Here is a 16905-nt window from a genome sequence, read left to right on the forward strand (position 1 = left end):
TATTTTATGTCAATGCCCTTCATATTCAAAGGTGGTGCCCCTTATAGTATTGCTTGCCTTGTATATATTAGACAGGTGACCTTCAGGCCTTTTCATTTGGATTATATTTATTGTCAATTCCCTAATTCACAAAAAGGAATGCCATCTGGGGGTCTGTTGTTACTGAAAAGTTTTTACTGGGTATCAAGTCACTCCAGGTCATATAGAAGCTGCTTATATATCAGATCACCAGTCTATCTCACAGATTTGAACTTGTATATAGGTGACTTTTGTGATTATTATTTTTGTCTCATAATAACATAAAAGAAGCAGGAAAAATATCACTAATACAAAGCTGTTGCTGGATCTAATAAAGAACCTTGCTGCCATTGTCAGGTAATACAGGTGAAGCAAAAAAGCTGTTAAGCGGATAAAAGGTGTCAGTAGAAGGGAAAGGGAAAAGAAAGAATAAGTTAAAGGGATGAAGAAAGTATGTATCAGATAATTCAAATTGTATATCCCTCTGCTATACTTAAATCTTATAGTGGAACTCTTGACTTCCTTAGAAAAGACAAACTGTCTTTGAGAAAAATTAACATATTTAAAATTTATTTCACATGTATTTTTAAAATTCTGATTTTGTATATAAATACTTATATTCAATAAATAGTTGAATTTTTAAGATTATATACCAAAAAGGCAGAACACTATGCTAACTGTAGTAGAGGATATAAAGATATATAGTACATATTTCCTAGCCTTTAAAAACTAAAACTTATTGAGCTAAAATGGGCAGCTATAGCACAAGCAGAATTCTCTATGAACTATATGAGTAGATTTTGTTCCACTGCTATAAGATAGTGCATCCAGTTATGGCACTAATCAATAATAATAATATTTGTAAAGTGTTCTGGGTTAAAATGAGAGAGAGTTTGTAATTAGTAGGAAATATATTCTGTTTATATTATTTAATTACAGTAATAAAAATAGAATATAAATTATTAAATATCAAATTTTGAATTTTTGTAAAACATAAATAATGTCTTTAAAACCATTTAATTGATGGACTTGAGCTTGAATTCCATGAACATAAAATATTTACATAAGATGCAGTGATTTTTAAATGTCCACAAATACATTGATACTCTTCCCTTCAAAAAGCAGAGCCTAATTCTCCTCCCCTTGTGAAGTGGACTTAGGGACTGAAATATAATGAATAGAATATGGCAAAAGAGATGATAGGTGACTCACAAGACTCTATCTCAAAAGATATTGTGTCCTGCTCTGGGCTCTCTGTTAGATTATTTGATCTGGGGAAAGTCAGCTGCCATGTCAGAAGAACACATATGTGTACCAAGTACTTATTTTGGTGAGGTGGAGAAAGCAAGCTTTCTGGTGTCTCTTCTTTTAAGGACATTAATCTTATTAGATCAGGATCATTTTTTTTTGTTTTCTGCTCTGTTTTGAATATGTCCTCAATTTCTGTTCCTCTGTTTCTTTTTTCCTGCTTTTTTAATTATTCAAATACTTTTTATATTCCATTTAAGTTTATCTGTTGGATTTTTAGTTGAACTTCTTCACATTATATATTTATTTTCTCTAAGGATTATAATCTAAATCCTTAATTTAGCACAATCTACTTAATATTGTACCACTGCACAGAGACTACAGAAAGTAGGAGCCTAAATGGCATATACAGTTGCATGAGTTCTGCATTTTATGTGAAGTGCTATCTGTCATGATATAATTTTCATTAATATTATGTGTTTTGGGTTATATTGTTGGCATTGCAAATGTTACGTAATTCTCTGGATTCTGTTATAAGAGTGTTGATATTTTTGTTTTTAACACACCCTTAAAATCTGCTTGCTTCTAAACACTCTCCAGAGTCCTCAGGCTTTTTTTTTTTTTTGGCCAGTTGTTAGCCAGATGTTAGGATCTTACTTCAACATATTGACTACTTCTGTAAGGCTCAATTTCTCTATCTGAAAATGGGGATAAAAATAATATAGTGCTTGCCTCATAAGACTGGTGAGAGGACTAAATGAGATAATTTGTTAAAGGGCTCAGAACAGTTTGACATATAGCAACAATTCAGTAAATATTAACTATATCGTTATGATTGGTGATCAATAATATTTATTTCATGGTAACTGATATTAAAGTAAATGGTAAATATGTATATATGTAAAAAGCAAGCCCAATAGCTACCACATGGTAAGGGCTCAATAAATTGTAGCATTTATGTTATTCAAGATATAATTTTTTTATAGATGGTAATGTAGATGGGGCCTTTCAAAGAAGTGGGAACAGCAGGAGATAAGAAGCAAAAGTGTCTCAGTCCTGTTCAGAAGTTGTAACTTTTATATTTGAAGTGTAGGGTTTTTGAAGGGAATAATGGGAGATTTGGGAAATACAGAAAGGAAAACGAAGGAGCAAAAAGTAAGAAGAGAGTATAAGTTTATCATCAGTAGCCCACTGGCCAAACTGGAGAGTGTCCTTGTGTTGGCCTACCTGTTTATAGAAAAAATATTTATTGAAAGTAATGGACACATATTTATTGAAAGAATGGACCAGATGTTCTTTAAAATGCTTAGTATAGAGTGGTGAACAAAACAGGCATGGTCTCAACTTTCAAAGAGCCTTGGGGATTTCTTAACCTACATTTTAACAAAAGCATTTATTGTATTTCTACCAAGTCCTGGGCCTTGTATGAAGATCTTTATTTAACTTAAAACAATGCAGATCACACAGTGTTACTGTCCTCCTTCTTGTCTGTCATTGGGCAGGGTCCCTATATCTAAGATGACCATATAATTTTTCTTCCAAACTGGGTCACTTCTGAGACTGAAAGTGGTTACTGTTAATAAACTTCACTAGGATGGTAGGCATAAACTGGGACTTTCCATGGCAAACTAGGGTGTGTACATATACCAGGTGCCTTTACATATAGTGATTTATTTAGATACCTACATACCAAGAGGCTAAAGCCACAGATTTTTTCTTCTCCTTAATGTTTGGCTTACCTAGTATGTACATAATTATTGATTCTCCAAGATTTCATCTTTAGCTCTTTTGTTTTCCTTTATACTCATAGTTTACCTAAAACTCTGTGTGCTATTGGTTCCCAAACGTTTATCTCCATATCTGCCTTCTCTTTCAGAATTTAGATTCTGTTCATGTATCCACCTGCTTACTGGACATTTCTAGCAACTAACTTCTGATACCAGCTGCTGACTTTATATTTTGTAAAATCAAATTTCACATATTGTTCTTTTTTTGCACATCTGCATCTTTGATTATGAAATTCTTTTTTCCTGAGAATGCCTTATTTCCTATTCTTTTACCCACACATTTTGCAAATTCATTACATTTTCCCACATACCCAAAATATGGGCTTTCTAATAATACAAATATAAAATAATGTCTCTTCTTAAGAATAAACCCAGCTGTTACCTTCTCCAGAACAGTTTTTGCTGACAACAACCTACCCTGACCCAGATGGGGTAAAATGTCTTTCTTCTATGATTCCAAGGCTCCCTGTGTATATATCTGTCTTAGCACATGCCACAGTACTTTGAAGTTATCTGCTTTATCCATTTTCCTTCCCTACTAGACTTACAAGATAGTTTTTAGACTATAGGACTTTTGTGAGGCAGCATTATTTTCATTTTTGAAGACCCTGGATCATAGGTACCCACATATTTATTTAACAAAGTCAAATTGAATTTTTCACTTGTAAAACTGTAATCAAAGGAGCTGACCTTCTTTGTCATTTATAGTTCTGGTACTCAAAAATTGTGCCTGGGAGTTACCCCACAAACCATTCATGTCTTGGCTACAGCGTAGTATATGCAGTTGGAAGTAGTTGGAAGATTATATTGAGTAAGTAAACAAGTATAAAAGCATGCAAGACTTTGTAGGCCATGGCAAGGAATTTGAACTTTATCATGAAGGCATACATAAGCCATACATCTTTAAAGACACAATTTCAAGAGATTACTCTGGCTTCGTCAGTGTGTGGGAAATTTTATGTTGGGAAATGCAGAGGCTATTTAAGAAGACATGCAATAGTCAAAGTAAGAGTTGATAGAAACCTGAATTAGGGGGTTAGCAAGGAAATGGAGTAAAAATCAGTTAATTTAAGCTACATTTTTGAGGTAGAATATACAGGATTGACTGATAAAATTGAGTAAGCTATTAGGTGTTATTTATTGAGAGAGGAAGGGCTGATATTAGAGGGAATTGATTACTGGTAGCAAATGAGATCTTTTGAATGTGTTTTGAACGTGCCAAGTTTGAAAAATACTTATAAGACTTCCAAATGGAAATGACAATTTGGAAGTTATCAGCATAGAGATTGGTATTTAAATCCATGAATGTGATTCACTTCAGGAGAGAAAGTAGAGATGGGAAGGGGACTTAGTATCAAGTCCTCAACAACTCCAGAAATTTGGTGGAAAGAAAGAATCTGAAAATCAAACTAAGAAGAAGCAATCAGAAAGCCAGAAGAAAAATCAGGAGAGCTATAGACAATATAGGGGGGAAAAGGATACCTTCATGATATCAGGAGAGCTTTAGAGAATCTGGAAATCAGAAAATATGAAGAAAGAAAGAATTTCAAGAAGGAGAACTAATCAGCTGTGTTAAATGCCATTGAGAGTTCAAGAAAAATTAGAACAGGAAAAAAAGTGTCCTTTGTATTTATCACCATAGAAGCTTTTGTTAGGGAGAATTTCAACAGGTGGGTGAGAATAGTAGAGTTGAAATCCATATATAAATGAAAAATTGATAAATTGAATAATTAATAAAAGGTGACTAAAAGGACATAGTACAGGGAGACAACTCTCTCAATAGTTTTCACTCTAAAAGTTGTGTTTCTTGCATGGGTGGTGGTAGAGGTGGTTATAGTGGTTTAAACACGGCTGTGAATGGTCCAGTGGAGAGGGGATGATAAAGGAGATAGTTAATTGCAGAAGCAAAGCTAAAGTGGGATGGGGCCAAAGCACCTGTGAAGAATTGGCCTCTGCTGAAAGAAGGGATTCTTCCTGCGTTGTATCAGGGTAGATGAACATACAGACAAGTTTATAAATTTGGTTATAGAAATATGAGAGCACTTCCATCACCTGATTTCTGTGTTTACTATAATGAATGAGATGGATTATGAAGTTTTGAAACAAAGTATACATACAAAGAAGACTTTCCTGTATGTTATGTGGCAACTGTCCAGTGGATGTTGAGGGGTGTGACAAAAGTGCTTTGTTCTACTTTCCCCACTCATTGCTAAATTATATGGCTATATGAACACTGTGCCACTGATGGAATTAAAGAGATAAGATAAACTCCTTGTTTTCCATATCAAATATAATGAAAAAACAGTAACTAACATATCATTCTTACTCTTTGTCAGGCACTGTTCTAATAATTATATATCATACTTTGCCGAGCTTTTTTCATTTTATTTCCTCATTTAATCCTGTTACAACCCTAAAAATTGGGTATTTTTATATCCATTTACAGTTGTCTGAGTGAAGCCCAGAGAACTGAATAACTCGCCTACACAATGTTAAGTAGAACTAGGTTCAAATCCAGTCAGATTGTCTCCACATTTTAGGCTTTCACCACACTGCAAGGGATAATGTCCTTGAGCAGCAGATTCACTCTTCCATTCATCTACTCATCCACCCAACAGATATACTTATTGACATTTGCTATCTAGTTAAGCCCACTACCCCTCTATAAAGAAAACCCTACTCTCTGCAAAATACTAGGAATGGAGGATCAAAAAAAAAAAAAATGCAGTCCCTACTGCTAAGGAAATTATATCTAGCTTGCTACTACAGCTAATAATTACTACATAGAGCTTTAATATAAACGAAATGTAAATCCTATAAGGAGGGGAGTGATATGAGAGTTTAAAAATATTCTTATTTAAAGAATAAAGAAAAATGACATGTGAAGAAGCCTTGAAAAATGGATAAAATTTGAACTTATGTTGAAAACAACATACTAGACCAAACATAAAATAACATAAGCAAAGGCCCAAAGAGGGAAAGAGGTGGCACATGATTGGGGAAAAAATGGAGCTCTTTTCTTATAATATAGGCTCCTAGGGTTAAAGGTAAAGAACTATAAAGGTTTTATTTTCCTTTGTTTGGGTAGAAGGCATGGCGTGATTAGAGTCCTAGTTTAGAAAGATAAATTATATAGAAGTGAGTGATATCTTGAAGCTGAGAAGGATATTGGGGGTTTTTTAAAAGTGCTAGTGGAATTACGTTCAACCAACAGCAGAGAAAAATGTCGATCATCAGCCGAAAACTAATTATAGTTACTAAACACAATGAAATATACAGCTTAGTATACAGCTTCTGTCTTCAAAGAGTCTCCAGTTTCACCAAGGAGGCAAGACTCACTTAACTAAACTATTAAGGCACAAACATATATGTATATTGGTAACTGTAATGTTGTGATTTATAACAAGAAAATTATATTTGGCCCTTGTCCCCAGTTCTGGCATAGAGCTCCTGACACTTCCTAGGTGATAAGAGCAGAGCAACAAAGACATCTTTTGTTGTTAGTGAGGTGACTTTTGGAATACATCTAAGGATGGGGGCTGCTTTCCAGGGAAATCAACCACATGATTAGAGCATTAGAACTTTTAATCCCAAACCTGACCTCTGGCGAGGGAAGAGTAGCTGGAGATTGAGTTCAGTTGTCAATGGCCAGTGATTTGATCCATCATGCCTATTTAATGAAGCCTGCATAAAAACCCAAAAGGACTGGGTGAAGAGAGCTTCAAGATTAGTAAGCACGTGGAGCTTCAGGGAGAGTGATGTGCTTAGAGAGAGTATGGAAGCTTCTCACCCTTTTCCAGTCCCTTGCCCTAAGCATCTCTTTCCTCTAGTTGTTCCTCAGTTATATCCTTTTATAACAAACCAATAATCTAGCAAGTAAAATGTTTCTCTGAGTTCTGTGAGCAGCTCTACCAAGTTAATTGATACCAAGGAGAGTCATTGGAACCTCCAGTCTATAGCTGGTTGGTCAGGAGCACACACGAAAAGATGGACTTGTTGCAGGAAATGGGGCGCGAGAGAGTGGTCACATCCCAGGACTTGGGTGAGTCCCTGGGACAGGCTGTCAAATGAAGTTCCTTGGCTTTGCACAGAGAAGAATTCAAGAGCAAGCTGAAACAGAGAGAAAGCAGATTTATTCAGGGAGTTACACACTCCGTAGACAGAGTATGGGCCATCTCAGAAGGTGAGAGGCCCAGGATATAGGGTTGTTAGTTTTTATGGGGTGGGTAATTTCATAGGCTAACAAGTGGGAGGATTATTCCAACTGTTTTGGGGAAGGGGCAGTGATATACAAGAATTGGGCCACTGCCCACTTTTTGGCCTTTTATGGTCAGCCTCGGAACTGTCATGGCACCTGTAGGAGTGTCATTTAGCTTGTTGATGTATCACAGTGAGTGTTTAATGAGGCTCAAGATCTACTGGAAATTGAATCTTCAGCCATCTTGGGCCTGGTAGGTTCTAACCAGTTTTTGTGTATCCTCAAGTACTGTGTCATTCTTTTCAAGGTTGTGCCCTGCCCCCTTTCCTCCTGTCTCAGACTTGCAATTGCTGTCCAAAGAGGGAGTGGGGTGGGCAACCTGATAGGACTGAGCTCTTAACCTGTGGGATCTGGTCCTATCTCCAGGTAGATAGTGTCAGAATTAAGTTAAATTGTAGGACACCCATCTGATGTCAGAGCATTGCTTGGTGGGTATGGGAAAACTCCTCCACTCCACACAAATCAGAATTGGTAACCAGAACATTTTAGTGTTGTGTTTTCTATCTCTGATCTTTTATTCTTGGTCAGCTTTCCCACATCAAGGTTTACACATAAAATTAAATTTACCCATAAGAGAACCTTTCCTAGGTAGTCATTCCAGATCATACCTTGTTCACTCTAGACTTGAAATTCTGGCTTTCATCCCTCTGAGTTTCTAGTGCCTTGCTTTGGACTCAAACTCTTTATTCTTATTTCTGGACACTTTGGCTTTCACTTGCTAGCCTTAGTTTCCTACTTAGTTCTAGACTCTGCTTCCTTTTCTAATGTTAATATTCCTATGGCCTCTAGTGAAAATCCTACCTGTTCATTTTTTCCTACTGCCTGACTAGCCCACAGGTTCTGCACTTCTTCATGGCCACCATCCTTCCATAAATGCTCCACGTTCAGATTTAGCATTATGACATATAAAAACTTTATGAAAATCTTCTATTAGAAGATTAGAAAAGATAAAACCCTCATAGACCGGAGTTAGCAGGGATGCAATTTTAATAAAGAGAGGGAATTAGTGAAACATGGGAAACATCTTTTCCAAAGATTAATATGCATTCTTTTTTTACCTGCATTTGCCACCTGATCCTAAATTCATCAACTGGTTGATCAGAAAATAATGAGCAACAATGTGATTCAGGTTATTATATTGGATAGGTTGGCTATGATAACAAACCCAGAAATGTATACTGATCAAACATAATTGCCTTTTATTTCTGGCTTCCATAAGAGTCCAGGTTGGATAATCCTGGTCAGTGAGTACTTTTTCAAGCAGCGATTCAGGGAGCCAGAGTCCTTCCACCTTGTAGATCTACCATCTTCTAACACTTTATCCTCATCTCTGTGCAGTGGGTCAGAATAAGAAAGAAAACATAGAGGTAGCACAATTTTTCTTAATAGCCTTAGACCGGAAATGACACATATAATATGCCCACACTGTCCTGGAGAAGACTTAGTCTCATGGTCACACATAATAGCAAAGGAGGCTAAGGGATTTTGTTTCAAGTGTCCAATGAAGGGAAAAACAATTTTGATGTCAGCTCCTAGTTTCCACCAGAATTAAGAAAGTAAGGTAAAATGAATTACAAAGTCCTTTGCAAATATGAGATAATAATAGTTATATGTAAAAATGATATATGTGATTAAGTAAAAAGTATAATAGAAAATGCAGCTATTGAGTCAGTGCAAGTTAAATAATTGTGAGAGCTAATAAAGGAAATATAGGAATCAGTGCATTTCTTTGTTAAAATGTTCCAATAGTGATTTTTCTCTCCAAAATCATGACTAAATCACAAATTGAAAAGGAATATCAGCTAGGAAAAGTGCTTCTTAATAAAGTGAATAACAGGTTCTTGTCAACTTTATTAATGTAGGTTTCAAAACAATTGGGACAGAAAATAAACTGGGCTTAACACTTGTGTAATGGATTGTATTTGTCCACTGTGTGATGTAGGTCAGAAAAAGTCTGAAGATGAAATTGAGGATGAAGAATTCGATGTCAGTTTTAGGATATCAGTATTCAAACTACCCATACATACTTCAGATTCATTGAGGTATGCTGCAGTATTGAAAGCAAAAGAACAAGATTATTTTCCTACGTATAACCAGCCATTTTCTGCCACTCATCAAAAACCAGTAATTAAAAAAAAAGACATGCTGTTGGAAAAGCATGTAAGAAGAGAGTTTTTTACAACACAAAGAACTGGTATGAAACTTCAAGCACTTTGTGATATTGATAAATATTGCTCAGAACAAAAGAAGCAGCAAAGCTATAAAAATAAAGTAACCGCTATAAGCATGGCACAAATGGCCCAAGAACAAGTTAGATTAACTATTAAAGAAAATTTAGATAAGAAAATATATGCTACACATAAACTTACTGCAAGACACAATAAGACAATTCAGAATGGTTTACAACAACTTTGGCAGGACAGATCCAACTACCTTGAGAAAGTTAAAGAGAGGAGAGCACTGTTTCTGGAAGAAAAAAAGCAAAAGGCTAAAGACCGTTTATTAATTCAAAACTTAAATAATGAGCGAACTCTTTTGACCAAAGGAATTACTAAAATTGACAGATTGAAGAACAAACAGGCTGACTTAAAAGAGAAGAGTCTAATTGTTCAGCAAAAACTGGCAGCTGAAAAATATCAAAAGGATTTACTTAAACAAATGAAGGAAATTAGGTAGGTACAGTTTTGATATAATAGAAGCTTTTAGTGGTCAGGGAGGAAGAAATTATGCTCTACCTTCTAGGTTCTCCTGGCTGGTTTAAGAACTAAATTGATGTGAGAGAAATTAACAGGAGAGAATCAAACAAAAGTTTAATAACATCTTTACATGGGAGGGACCCAGGAAAACTGAGTAACTCCCCCAAATAGCTGAAGCCATTACCTCAAATACCATATTCAGCTGAAGACAAAAAGAGATGTTGGGGATGGAGAATCAATTTTGAGAGGTTACCAAGAAAAGCAGTAAACAAGGGTAAGTCTGTCATGTAGATCTAAGTCATTACTTCTTCACTGAGTTTCTAGAGGTTTGGTCATCCTCCTCTTCCTCAACTTATATAGTTGTGAAATAGCTCAAAGAGATGAAAAGACAGATAATTCTAAAGGGTACACTAGACAGGACCCCCAGTATATATTTTACCCTTTTTACCCTTGTGTGTCTTTCACACAGGTTTTTTTCCTAATATTAGATTGAATCTTACTAGCCACAGTTTTATCCTGGTGATATTTTAAGTGGCCAAACCGTGACTATGTATCTTTAAGGCTTATCTAGAAATACTTAAGATCATTATAACTGTTTATTTCATTTACATTTTTAAATGCTATGGTTTAAAAAAAAAAAGTAGTCTGTACTAAAAAGGAGTGTAAAATAAGAAGAAAACATTTGTCTTTTCCTAGTTATAAGCAAATTTAAAAATATTTACTGAGGTACTTTATGTCTTTTTAAGTATGAAAAATATTTTTCTCCTCCAAAACTTAAAAACATTTTCCTTAATGTATACTTTGTGTGTGTGAGAGAAAGAGAGAAACTTTGGAAATATTTTTTGTATAATTTAATAGAAAATATATTTTGGAAAAAAGAATGAAAGCTGGCCTAGTATATCAAAATACAAGTTTAGCACAAATCAATGTTAAAGAAAATTTAATCAGCTTAGTTTTATTATAGCAAATTGAATGTCTGGCTGTCATTAATTTGTAGAGGATACAGAGTCAATTGAGCTTCCCAATGTATATTAATTGAATTATCTTCTGTAGTAAGCTGCTGCAAAGATATTACCCTTAAAAGTACACAGGCATAAGGCAATGTTCTGGTTATATCAGTAATGTATCCTAAAAGGCATTATTGAGTTTTATTATAAATGTTTTCAAATAAAGATTGAGTATCAATGTGCAGAAAAAAGTTATAACTCAAAAAAGTGAAATCTGTCTAGAGACTTCAGAAGTTTTTCAGTTCTTTTTCTGCCAATTGATTCTTCATTAATGTATCAAACACTTCACCTAAAAGCATTCTGATGAATCTCAGTAACTAGTGAAGTCATTACTGAGAATATAGCTTCCTAATCCTTCTCTGGAATGAGGAAAAATGAATGAATAAAGGGGAACCATAAAGCTCTAGTTTAGGAAGTTGATAAAATATCCACAGGAGTGTTTAAGAATGAACTAAAAAGAGATTTTAAAATGCAAGAAGTTCTATATCAGGTAAAAGCTGGTCATAAGTTTCCCCAAATATTCTTGTCCTTACTCTAAAAAAGTGATGACACTGCTCAGGGCAGAACAGCGTCGTGTCCATTTTGAAGTAGAGTATCATTTAGCTTGAAAGGTCTGGCACTTAAGGCAGTTATCAAATTACATCATCTTCTTCTTGTCCTTATTTTTGTTCTTGACAACCGTTTTCATTCCCTGTGGTCTTTTTTTTTTTTTTTCGTCTTTATTGGAGCATAATCGCTTTACAATGTTGTGTTAGTTTCTGCTGTACAACAAAGTGAATCAGCTATATGTATACATATATCCCCTTATCCCCTCCCTCTCAAGCTTCCCTCCCACCCTCCCTATCCCACCCCTCTAGGTCACAACCAAGCATCGGGTTGATCTCCCTATACTATGCAGCAGCTTCCTACTATCTATTTTACATTTGGTAGTGTATATATGTCAGTGCTACTCTCTCACTTCATCCTAGCATCCTCATCCCCCACTGTGTCCTTAAATCTGTCCTATAAGTCTGCATCTCTATTCCTGCTCTGCCACTAGGTTCATCAGTACCATTTTTCTAGATTCCATATACATGTGTTGGCATACTGTATTTGTTTTTCTCTTTCTGATTTATTTCACTCTATATGACAGACTCTAGGGCCATCCACCTCACTGCATATAACTCAATTTCATTCTGTTTTATGGTTGAGTAATATTCCATTGTATATATGTGCCACATCTTCTTTATCCATTCATCTGTCGATGGACATTTAGGTTGCTTCTATGTCCTAGCTATTGTAAATAGTGCTGTAATGAACATAGGGGTACATGTATCTTTTTGAATTATGGTTTTCTCAGGGTATATGTCCAGTAGTGGGATTGCTGGGTCATATGGTACACCCAATTCAAAAATGGGCAGAAGACCTAAATAGACATTTCTCCAAAGAAGACATGCAGATGGCCAACAAACACATGAAAAGATGCTCAGCATCACTGATCATTAGAGAAATGCAAATCAAAACCACAGTGAGGTATCACCTCATACCAGTCAGAATGGCCATCATCAAAAAATCTAGAAACAATAAGTGCTGGAGAGGATGTGGAGAAAAGGGAACCCTCTTGTACTGTTGGTGGGAATGTAAAATGATAGAGCCACTATGGAGAACAGTATGGAGGTTCCTTAAAAAACTAAAAATGGAACTCCCTGTGGTCTTTATATCTTGTTATATAAAGCTTTTCTTCATCCATCGTCTGCCATTATCATGGTTAACTTCCAAATTCATAAGAACAACCCTCCCAATTGCCTAACCTAAGCATTTTTAGATCCCAACAACTTTTAAACTCATTTCCATTGACACATAAATGCCCTCTCATCAGTTGGAACTGCCCCACCTCTTGAATTTTAAATTCTTATATATTTATTTATGGCTAAAATCTTTTATCGTTTCAACTCTTTTTTTCCTTTACTTTTACCACGTGTATTCTTTGACTATATTGTGACACTCATCCCTGAAATAACCTGTCTTATAGACTTTCCAGTGTAGGTTCCAGGGTTCTTTAATTCAATTATTCTTTTTTTCCATTTCACCCAGTGTCTCTGATGTCCTTTCCTTTCATTGCCTCCACCATGCTAACCACCTCAGCCCCTACCTTGGAACAATCCCATTATCTATCTTCATTTTTTGTACTCAGATAAAAATAGCTAGAAGGCATCAGTGACTTGTAGATTTATGCTGCTATCAATTCTATGGCCTCCAACTTTAGCTGCTCCCTCAGGTCCTTGCTCTTTCTCCCATTACCTACAAAAGTGATTTCAAACCTGCTGGTAATTAAAATAGTGTAAGGCAAGTTAACAGGAAATTTATTACATATGCAAGGGGAATCCATATAAGAATGATAAATTCCCAAGACACCAAGGCAAGGTAAGATATTTCTACTCTGGATTAAGGAGAAGGTAGGGGTCTGAGGCTTCAAGGGGAAGTAAGGTTATTCATAGGAAGAACAAAAAGAATTAAAGTTTGGTAAAAACATGTTTGCTGGGCCATCCAAAGATAATGGGGGCACACAGGGAACTTTGATCAAATGGGCTTTGCTAGGTACCTCCCTGTCTACAATACCTAATACTTTCCTATAGCTATCTATGGTGACAACTTCTTCCTGGGACAGGCCTCCTGTTTTAAATTTGTTTAGGCACTAAGGGGGAAGTTCAAAGGTTCTTTTGGGCCTGGATTGTTTTTAGCTCAAAATAATTCGCATACCAGAGTGGCACATCTTGGGGAAGCCTGTCCTTGTCCCCATCAATACTATACTCATGGATATGCTCCCTTACATGGTAAAGGGGTTTCTGCACATGTAATTGATGGTTGACCTTAAATAGGAAGGTTATTCTGGATTATTAAGGTGGACTCAATATATCCTACGAGCCTTGAAATGCAGAGGCAGAAGAGAAAGTCAAAGAGAGTCAAAGTAGGAGAAAGATTGACATGACATTGCTGACTTGAAGATAAAGGGAGCCATGTAGAAAGAATGAGAAGGAAATGAATTCTGACAACAACCAGCAATCTCAGAAAGAGGACCTCAAAACCTGGATGTGAACCATGGCCCTGGTTGACACCTAGATTTTGGTCTTGTGAGAATCCAAGCAGAAAATCCAACTGAGCTATGCTGTGCCTGGGCTTCTGACCCATGAAAATTGTGAGATTATAAATGGTTGTTGTTGTAAGCTGATACATTTTAGAGTAGTTTGTTTTACAGCAATAGGAAAATACAGACTCTTTTTTTTCCTTTCTCAAAATTACTTTGGATATTCCAGGACTTTTGCATTTCCATGTGCATTTATCTTTTAAAACATTCAAATTACCTAAGTTTAATACATTTAAAATAAATGTTAATCTAAATTTAATCACATATATATTTTAAACAAATTTAAATATTAATTTCTACCCTAAAGGCTCTTTGCATGTTAAGTGGAATTGCATTGAATCTATAGATAAATTTGGGGAGAACTGGCATCTTAGTAATATTGTCTTCCAATCCTTGAATATGATATAACTCTCCATTAATTCAGATTTTCTTTAATTTTTTTAGCAATATTTTATCATATTCAGGTATAGGCCTTGCCTATTTTTTATTAAACTTATGTCAAAGTATTTATTTTTTGATGGTATAGTAAATGGAATTTCTTAATTTCATTTTTCCTGTTGTACGATTCTGGTATATATAAATAGATTATTATGCTTTTCACTCTTCAATTCTTTTAAATAGGTTTTTTTTTTTTTAATTTTGTCCATAGTTTATAATTGTTATCTGTAGGAGGACTATTTCAGTAAATTTCTTAGACTGAATTAGTACTGTTAATTACATGTGCAAGGTCCATTTTGCCATGACTTCTACTCTGCTGCATGTCCAGACATGACTACTCTCCAGAACTCCTATTTCAAAATAATTGTAGCTAATTTTCATTGAGTCACTATTAAATACCAGCCTTCCTCTAAGGATTTTAAATGTATTAGCTCATTTACTCCCTACTAAACCCTATGAGTTGGATTGCCCCTTCTTAAAGGTGAAGAAATGATGCATATAGAGCTTAAATAACTTGTCCAAAAATCAATCAATAAGTTGCAGATCTGGATTTCAAATCCAGGCAGAATGGTTTCACTATATGTACTCCTAACCATAAGCCATTGTTTCTTTGTATTCAACTCTCTAGGCATTTCCATATAGATAGCCAGGGTCTTTAAATTCAATATTACCAAAGTGAAACTCTAATCTTTCTCCCCATCTGGCTGCTCTTACATTTCCTATCCTGATGAATGCCACTATTATCCATTTAATAAAGTAAATTATTAAATGTTAGGTACTCCTCTAAGGATTTTAAATATATTAACTCATTCAGTCCTTTACTAAACCCTGAGTCGAATTATTCCCTTTTTAAAGATGAAGAAAATGAGGTAGAAAGAACTTAAGTAACTTGTCCAAAATCACATAGTCAATAAGTTGCATACTTTCTAGTCTTGGGCCTCTCTTCTACTCCCTAAGTCCACATTTCTGAGTATACCTAAATACAAACAAATATATATGTATATTTCATGTATATGTTCATACACCTTTATTTCTCTTTACTTTCTGTAAGCTTCTTATAACTATATTATGTCTTATTTATCTTTATGTTTCCAGCATTTAGGGATAGTGCCAAGCATTATAATACATAACTCTTGAATGAATGAGGATGAATGAATGAATTCTCCTAAGGCCCAAGACATTTCTCACGTTTGCCAGAGTAACCTGGTTCACCTTTCTCTAACTTATTAAGAGTCTGTATTAGTCTTCTAGGGCTACCGTAACAAAACACCACAGACTGGGTGACTGTGGTTGCTTCAGTCAAAGCAACAGAAGTTTTTTTTTTTTTTTTTTCTCAAGTTCTGGGGACTAGAAGTCCAAGATGAAAGTATTGTCAGGTTTGATTTCCCCTGAGGCCTCTCTCCTTGGTTTGAAGATGTCTGCCTTCTCACTGTGTCTTCACATGGCCTTTGTTCTGTGTGTTCATATCCTTGGTGTCCCTTCATCTTCTTATAAAGACACCTCTAAAAGGCCTTTCTCCAAATACAGTCACATTCTAAGGTACTGTGGGTTAGGATTTCAACACATGAATTTGTGGAGGACATAGTTCAGTCCACAGTAGAGTCCTGGAAAGAGCTTGGATTTAGTGAGGCTTAAGTAAAAGTTCTGCAAGTCATGGCACATTTTGGTTTAGATGCCTCTTTGGGAATCTAAGCCAGAATTTGTAAGAATTCTGTTACAGATAATAGAAAACAGAAATATTAGCCCAAGATGAACATTATTTAATGATATAATAAAATTTTATGCAATAAGCGGAGTTCTTTTTTCCATTTATATATATATCTATTTTGAAGACATCTAATTATCATTAACAATTAGATTGACTGTTAATGGTTTTAGTTATAAAACTATCTCTTTATGTTACCTTTCTTTTTTCTTCTTAGGGCTCAAGAAATATATAAAAGACACTGTGAAGAAAAATTTGTTAATGAAATGATTGCTTTTCAAAAAGCTTGTGAAAGATTTCAAGATGTTAAAAGAAGAGCTGCAACTGTGAAAAAGACTTCAGTCTTTAAAGTTCCCAATGGAATGACAAAGTGAACTGATGTCAGATCACATTCTCTGGTCATTTTGAATTATGGCCATTATTTTTAGTTAAAGGACTTTGAAATAATACTATGAAACAAGAAGTACTCTGTATCACAAGGTGGATTTGAATATAAATCTTCTAAAAATATGAAGAATAATTAAAATGTTTCTCTTCTTGATCATAATTTAACTTAAATCAGGTTGACTTGGCACAACTAAATGTTCCTTATATATCCAGATCTCCAAGGAACAATGAAAACTG

The 16905-nt window shown here is 35.1% G+C and overlaps 1 protein-coding gene across 1 annotated transcript in view; it reads left to right on the plus strand.

Annotated features, from left to right (window-relative positions):
- LRRIQ3 (leucine rich repeats and IQ motif containing 3) overlaps positions 1–16655 on the plus strand; it is a 188210-nt gene extending 171555 nt beyond the window's left edge. The window contains exons 6-7 of the mRNA XM_057696915.1: positions 9254–9983; positions 16499–16655. Of these exons, the coding sequence (XP_057552898.1) occupies positions 9254–9983; positions 16499–16655 (887 nt within the window). The remainder of the gene's footprint in view (positions 1–9253; positions 9984–16498) is intronic.
- Positions 16656–16905: the final 250 nt, after the last annotated feature.

The sequence above is a fragment of the Hippopotamus amphibius genome, chromosome 1 (assembly GCF_030028045.1).
Source record: "Hippopotamus amphibius kiboko isolate mHipAmp2 chromosome 1, mHipAmp2.hap2, whole genome shotgun sequence".
In the NCBI taxonomy this organism is placed as follows: Eukaryota; Metazoa; Chordata; class Mammalia; order Artiodactyla; family Hippopotamidae; genus Hippopotamus; species Hippopotamus amphibius.